Genomic DNA, 7,708 nt, shown 5'->3' with positions numbered 1-7,708 from the left:
GGCTTAATAAGTAAATAAATATTCTTTAAATTGTATGTAAATAAGTACGTACGCGTACCTAGGTATGGCATAAAATAATATTGTTAGAAATAATTCGATTTTTGTAGGTATTTAAAGATTTTGTTACTTAATATTAACGTATTATCATATCAACATATTCAAATCATGTTTTTACAATGGCATTTCAATTGTAGTCAGCTGTTCTTTCGCCCCGCTTGCGGCCGCCCAGGTTACATGAATGAATTTGTGAAGTCGTAGTAACGTAACTAGCAATAGAGTTGTGACGCAGTGGTTGTTTCGGACAATCACTATTTATACAAACATAATTAAACTTATATCAACATTAAAAGTCACTTATTTTTATTTGATATTTTGCACACAGGGTCTAAATCAAGTGTACATTTGGGTCCTTTAATATGACCACACCTTTCTGTTACACCCGGTATAGTTATTAGTTGTTGTCGATAGTTTTATCGATAGATTGTGAAAGAAGATAAAATTTTGCCAAGAAATTATTTATTACATAAAATTACACAGCATTACAACAAAATATCAAGGCCCTGTGAAATTCATAAATGTTTACTAATTATAATGATTACTGTATGGCGTATACGCGATTGCGTCATAGCCTTCTTTATTCTTATTTTGACAATTGGCCTACAGTATCGAGATGATTTTTTATGCATATACATTTTAACAAGAATAGCTGGATTTGATTATCTTATTGAATTAAAATGAAACACTTTAAAATATCAACTGTGAATTGACAACCGGTACTATCTCAATTTTGTCAATTTTACAGGATGAAAAATAAACTTATATAGCATCTGGTATTAAATAAAAATACGTAGTGTACATACATACATGTGTAATAAAAATATTTAAAAGAAATACGTATTTTTATTTAATATACCGAATGCTATACAAATGACGCAAAAAATTTTTTTCTTTGTCCTGTAAAGTTGTCAAAATTGAGTTTAGTACCGATTGCCAGTTCACATTCGACATGTCTCCTCTTCATATTTTTCATAAACATAGCTCTAAATACAATACATCACATTATAATATGTATGTATGAACTTACAAAGAATTGATAATTCACATGAACTTTTGCTCACAATAATGGGTCGAGGATGATTCAAATAAAACAAATTCAGCTATTTATTTCTGCGTGACCAACATTCAGTCGATAGTCGATAGGATATTTATCGACTGCAATCACCAGTTATTATTTCCGCCATTAGGTGGCCGTTAGGAGTTCTTCTTGAGTTATTGGTCCATGGTTATAAGAAAGAGGCCAGTACTGTTGTTTTAATCGGGCAGAACCTACACGCGAGGTTTCAGGTCACCTTAGGTACATAACGTAATTTTAATTTTCAGGTTGTCCTCATGCTAGCTGGTGATCTTGACTCGAGTGTCGAAGGCGACCGCGCGGTTCTAGAACGACTCCTAGAATTATTGGTCTCCGAACTTGACATTCAACCCCCCGCAGACTCACTAACAGAGCAACCTCATGAAGATAAGCAGGAACTTCAACAAGCTATTGCGAAGCTGGAGACTCTTGTGTCAGATATGGATACACAAGACGATTTGTCACCACCTGTGCATGAGCGCACTAACAGGCGTGAACTTCAGCTGGTTATCATGAGATTGTTAAGTAAGTGATATCCAAAATTAACCAGTATACGCCGGAATCCACCGAAGGGCGCCGGAGTCTACCTGAATGTGTCGGGAAATTTTCGACTACGTATAGTCGCTAGTAGAGCGGAATTAAATCCGAGCGACCCTTGGCATATCGGTGGATGCCGTGGAGTGTATGTATTGTAGCGTACACTGGCTTTTCGTTACATTGGCGGGCGCTCGCGGTTTAGTAAGGGATGTCCCTCGTCGTGTGCGCTGGCGGGCATAAGATCCTCTTTGATGCTCGCCCTCCCCGTACGTCTGTTTGTGCCTATTTGGTCCTAATAATTCATGTAAATGCTATAGGTATTGCTGCGTTTGTCAATGTTTTGTGGCATTTAACCAGAGTTTTATTAAACTTTGTAAAAATACATAGGTGTCCTCATGGCCCGATGGAAGACAGCAGCCAGCGGCGGCCCCGCCACTCGCGCCGAGGTGTCGGGCGCTGCGTGCGCCGCCCACGTGTCGCGCCTCGCCGCGGCCGCACTCGTCCGCGCCGGCGCACCGCAACACTGCTTCAGAATCCTATCCGCCCTTCTTCCATATTGGAAGGAGAAGACTTCTAGTAAGCGGCTATGTAAATCTCGTTCGTGTCAGTTGTCAACGATAAGCAGAATATTTGCTCAATTCCTAGCAAATTAAATTATATAAAATTAAAATGGAAACGAAATTAAAGTCGTGTCAATTACTTCGATCTTAAGGAAAATAAAAGAATCCACTTTTTTTAAGACGCTGGAAGTACTCCACCTGGTCAACAGTTGCTGAAACCACAGCCGCCACTACCTCTACCTGATATGCAACCGTTCTTTGTCAAAGAGTATGTTAAAAGTAAGTACTCTGTTTGTTCTGTTTTTAGAGTTCCTCCGGCAAAATCGATGTTGACGATTTTATACAAATTACTACCTCGCAGTTAAGATGAGACTCGGTGGAAATCTATGAATAATAAAAAAAATTTTAAATGCAGGTCACGCCTTAGACGTGTTCGACAACTACCCACAACTACTAATGGAGATGGCTTTACGCCTGCCCTGTCAAATTCACAAACACTGCGATCCTGCGCACTTCGATGCGCGCTGGCGCACTTTGCTCTGCGAGTATATGATGAATCCACAGACTCCTCTAAGGTGAGTTTTCCCTTGTAACATACGTAGGACACGTTAGATCTATGAGTTACTTAGACTGGTGGTAACATAGTTTCTTAAGTTGAGGTAAATATAACTACTTACGTTGTTCGTACAGAAAACAAGTCCGTAAACTACTGTTACTTTTGTGCGGAACCCGCGAGCGGTACCGTCAACTTCGGGACGTACACGCTCTCGATACGCACCTGAACGCAGCACGTGCACTGTTGGCCACCGATCCCGCGTATGACAAGCTTGTTCAGCTCATGGAACACCTCAAGGTATTGTTATTATTCATTTTAATTGAGTAAAGATTAACTACATGCATCACCACGCCAAGGTCCTATCATAATGTAAATTAATTGTACGACATTCTTTTGTATCACAACAGCATTTGATCGGGTGTCAGTTCTTCAAACTTCATTCTACTTCGTAGGACTTATTATCATTGATCTAATACATCATCGACCTCATATCGATCCTCTATATCTGAATTAAATAGATCCTATAATCCCTAAGATGGGATCTCTTTGTACACACCCTTACAGCCTTTCTTCTGTCACCTCTATATATACCTTCAGTACAAGTGGGTGGTTAATTCTAACTAGTTACTGCTTCATAAGACTATCTTCAGGCCGTTATGACAACAAATACTGTAACAAGTTAGTAATAAACATTGAGCAAACTTACCAACTGCTATGTCGATCAATCAGTATACTATCAGCAGACTCCTGACTATATCTTTCTAATTTGTGAGTTAAATCAACTATTGTTCCTATTAGAAATGTCAAAAGTTTCCGATCGGCCAGTTGTGAATCGCAGTTATGCGCCTCGATTCGGAAAAGACGTAGTTTCCGATCGGGAGAGGTAATCAGAATCAAGCTGCTGATATCACATTTAGAATGTATGACGCCAGAGCTTTCTGTGGTGACAATGCGTTTCTATTACTACGGATATTTACGTACGCAGGCGTGCGCAGAGATAGTGAGTGCGCGCACGGGCAACTGGCAGCACACATGCGTGTCGGAGAGACGTGAAGCACTGGCGTGGCTGGCGTGCGTGGCCCGCCGCGTGCACCCGCACGTTGCACCCACTGTGCTGCAGCTACTGCAGTGCGCGCTCTGCGCCCCCGCCTCACCCAACCAGCACGCCCCGCAAAACAACGCCCGTCAGGAAAGCAAAGTAACAGCGGTTATAATTATTTCTTAGTTGTATTTCTTATTCTTTTCTTATACTATCAAGTGACGGTACGAACAAGTCGTGCGTCTGATGGTTAGCCTGTCCATAACAGTTGCAGTGCCACTCAGAGTTCTAAAGCGCCCGCCCGTCACAAGTTGACAAGTCCCATGTGCCTGTAATTTCACCAGCACTTAACCTTCAAAACTGGAACGCAGTAATGTTGACATTACTGCTTGGCGGCAGAAATAAGTGAGATGGCAGTACTACCCTGAACAAACTCTTTCTCAAGAAGCTCTATTGCTACTAAATTATTCGTGGTTTTTCAAAATAATATTAATAATTAAATCAACAGAGCTCATCGGATTGGCCGGAGCGTGAGCGTAGCGCCGATAGTGATGCCTACATATCTGACGGTTCCAAATTCCAAGAGCAAAGAGTACCACAACTGGTACAGCAGATTCTGAAACAGGTAAAAATCTATCAATAAACCTTTGCTTTAAAATTCCATGATTATTTCCAGATATCTAAACTAAGTTTCTTTTGCAGGTGTCACAAGATGAACTGAAATTGTTCGTAAAAGCTTTCCTTTTGGAAACCAATTCTACTTCCGTTCGTTGGCAAGCGCATGCCTTGCTCCTCGCTATTTATAAGTAAGTTATTCTGTATATATTATCTTTTTCGCATCTCTTGCGAATTTTCGCGTCTTTTAAATACTACTAGTACATATTTAATACACAATCACGTCATGATAAATTACGGCAAATTCATTCCTCTACCCCTTTGGCTTATTTTCAGCAACTCATCCCAAAGTGATCAGGCGTCTTTGGTCTCACTGCTATGGAGTATCTGGCCCACTCTACCGCAGTACGGCCGTAAAGCTGCACAGTTTGTTGACTTGCTCGGATACTTTACGTTGAAGACCCCTGACATAGACACTGAGGTAAACAGGTTTATTTCAACAACTTTATAAAATCTTCCTTATCAAATTATCTTGTACTGTGTGTTCCATGTTTTATCTTCTCTATCTATATATAATATGTTCATCTCATTATAAATTATTTGACAAATATGAACGTATTGAATAACTTAATTTACTTTAATGTCCTTATACCTAATTATTAGATGTTTTTTGTAGAAAAACGTGGGCAGTGCCGTAGATCTCCTTCGCAATCAGAACCAACTGCTTTCCTCCCACGGAAATGCTGCCCTATACGCCGCTCTCGGTGCCTTTGTTGAGCTGGACGGCTACTACTTGGAATCTGAGCCTTGCCTCGTGTGCAACAACCCTGAAGTACCAATGGCTACCATTAAGCTGCCTACTATAAAGGTTAGTTATTTTGCGCCTATTCTCGATTAATCATGACCATTGTCTGTAATTATTGATAGAGAGCGACAACTGCTGCGTCTCGCAGGCCAAGAGGCTGTGGAAACCGTGCCTACAAAATCCGTCTTGTTATAGTATCAAATATCACGACATGGATATGTAAAATTCGTATTATATCAAATGATCTAGCATTCTTACTGAGTCCTATAATTTTTGATAAACACGTTTTGTACGAACTTGTTTTAACAAAACAATTTCCTTGCAGATTGACTCCAAGTTCACAACAACAACACAAATAGTGAAACTGGTGAACAGTCACATGATCAGCCGCATCAGCTTGCGCATCGGCGATATCAAACGCAGCAAGATGGTGCGCACCATCAACTTCTACTACAACAACCGCACCGTGCAAGCTGTGCAAGAACTCAAGAATAGACCAGGTAGGTTTAGTGGTCTTTATGTGTAAGATGTAGAGTACCTAAACGTACCGTAGCCATTAACTACAATGTAACGTCTGAAAACTAGCTCACAACAACAGATGTTAACTGCAATATAAGATCAGAAAACTAATAAAACTGTAGTTCGGTCTGTTATACTTGCTATTGTCAGGATAAACCAACATTTAATTGATATAGCTGAGCCAGCTGAGACACCTTTTGCCTCCTATGCTGTTAATATTTAGGTAGTAACTTAAATGTAGTTGTTTTTATAGTTATTGTTTTGTTTATAGTAGGAGGCAATAAAAATAATTTTATATATTTATTATTGTTTATATATTTTATCAGGAATGTGGCACAAGGCGAAACGCGTTCAGCTCCAGTCTGGTCAATCAGAGGTTCGCGTTGACTTCCCTCTACCGATTGTGGCTTGCAACTTGATGATGGAATACGCAGACTTCTACGAAAACCAGCAAGCTACCGGTAAGACTTATCCAGATGTGTAGACAGGCATTTAAGTGATTTATTTCGTCTTGACTGATTATGATCCTATAGCGATTTTTTTTTGTCACTAGCCAAATTTTAATATTATGATCGTTGATGAAATTATAACATACGTCTTTTTATATAACATAATTTAGTATCACCCAGTACTAAAATGTTGAAATATGGCCTCACAAACTTATCTAAAAAACCCACGTTTTTAGACGTACTGCAGGAAACAAACTCCGGCCGATCCAATTGTAACATTCCCTCTCTCCTCAGCTTCGCCCATCGCCCTCCCGCCATTCTATCGTACTCAAGGTCAGTGCGGCGACGGATCAGTGGCGCGTGCTATTATGCTTATTAAAAACTTAATAACCTTTATCATAACATAACACCCACGACTGTTTAACAAAACAAATACATATAACATCTGCATTACGTATTTGTTTTTCACGACCTATGAAGGCATTAAAATAACCAATTCGACTTATTTTGGTTTCTATACCACAGCAATTAGAACTTATTTTCGACCCTTGAGACACGCGAGACGAAGGTACAATTTGACGACCTCGGCGGCCCAACGGTTAGTACTGTGCTAGATGAGGAGGTCCCGGATTCGATTCTCGATAGGACTAATTTGAGAAACATGAGACCAGATGATTGGTGTGGTTGTATGGTACATTATTACTATCTGGCCTACATCCGTGTCGCGCTTCCGTCAGTCAATTCGAAAAGGTTTTCATATTCACCGCCATTCGTCTAATAACCTATGATGCCTTTGACCTGTGTTGACCCCGCGCTCCAGCTGACATTGCGCGGGCTTATCGGTTTCTTATTTTGATTTCGCGCAATTCAGTAGTAAGTAATCCTGCACTGCCCGCCACAGCATACCGTTGTTGATAGGTCAAAGTCAAAGTATTTATTGCTTCCAGGTGTTACAATATGCACCTAAAATTAAAGTAGTATCAACATGACCCTGTTAGGGCGCCGCAATTACACACTAATTAAAATTTAAAAAATAAAAGAACATAATAATAGAGTAATTTTAAATAAAAGCTAATCAAATAAACAATAATAATGATGATGACAATGATAATAGTGATAATAATGATAATAATAATGCCGCCTTTCCTATTTAAAAATTCAAAATTAATCTTTTAGGCCTTGGGAGAGGCGAGAATCCAAAATAGATATAATAAAATAATAATAATAATGATAAGAAACATACGTTGCAAATTTTCCCTTCATACTTTGACGAGCTTAACAGGACAGGGCAGGGACAGGCTTGTGCTTTTCTTTTAGAATATAATCCGTTACAAACCGAGTATAAGTTAAGGATGGACAAGTTACCTGGTTTTGAGCATGTGAAGGTGTGATATATAGGGCATGGCCTAGCCGTATAAGTCAAGGATGGACAAGTTATCTGGTTTTGAGCATGCGAAGATGTCATAAATTGGGCATAGCCTAGCCGTTGCATGACG

General features: G+C 39.7%; 1 protein-coding gene across 4 annotated transcripts in view; it reads left to right on the top strand.

Annotated features, from left to right (window-relative positions):
• The window catches only part of LOC113233257 (protein purity of essence), an 83,701-nt gene that overhangs the window by 48,964 nt on the left and 27,029 nt on the right, over positions 1-7,708 (top strand). For all 4 annotated transcript variants that reach the window (XM_026468310.1, XM_026468309.1, XM_026468308.1 and 1 more), the window contains 12 exons: positions 1,381-1,657; positions 2,057-2,245; positions 2,410-2,508; positions 2,645-2,804; positions 2,920-3,082; positions 3,771-3,983; positions 4,333-4,449; positions 4,527-4,630; positions 4,776-4,920; positions 5,116-5,307; positions 5,570-5,744; positions 6,090-6,224. In XM_026468310.1, the coding sequence (XP_026324095.1) occupies positions 1,381-1,657; positions 2,057-2,245; positions 2,410-2,508; positions 2,645-2,804; positions 2,920-3,082; positions 3,771-3,983; positions 4,333-4,449; positions 4,527-4,630; positions 4,776-4,920; positions 5,116-5,307; positions 5,570-5,744; positions 6,090-6,224 (1,969 nt within the window). The remainder of the gene's footprint in view (positions 1-1,380; positions 1,658-2,056; positions 2,246-2,409; positions 2,509-2,644; positions 2,805-2,919; positions 3,083-3,770; positions 3,984-4,332; positions 4,450-4,526; positions 4,631-4,775; positions 4,921-5,115; positions 5,308-5,569; positions 5,745-6,089; positions 6,225-7,708) is intronic.

Source organism: Hyposmocoma kahamanoa, unplaced genomic scaffold (genome assembly GCF_003589595.1).
Source record: "Hyposmocoma kahamanoa isolate Upper Pololo Valley unplaced genomic scaffold, ASM358959v1 78, whole genome shotgun sequence".
In the NCBI taxonomy this organism is placed as follows: domain Eukaryota; kingdom Metazoa; phylum Arthropoda; class Insecta; order Lepidoptera; family Cosmopterigidae; genus Hyposmocoma; species Hyposmocoma kahamanoa.
The sequence above is the reverse complement of the archived record's forward strand: the minus strand, read 5'-3'. Positions and strand labels throughout refer to the sequence as shown.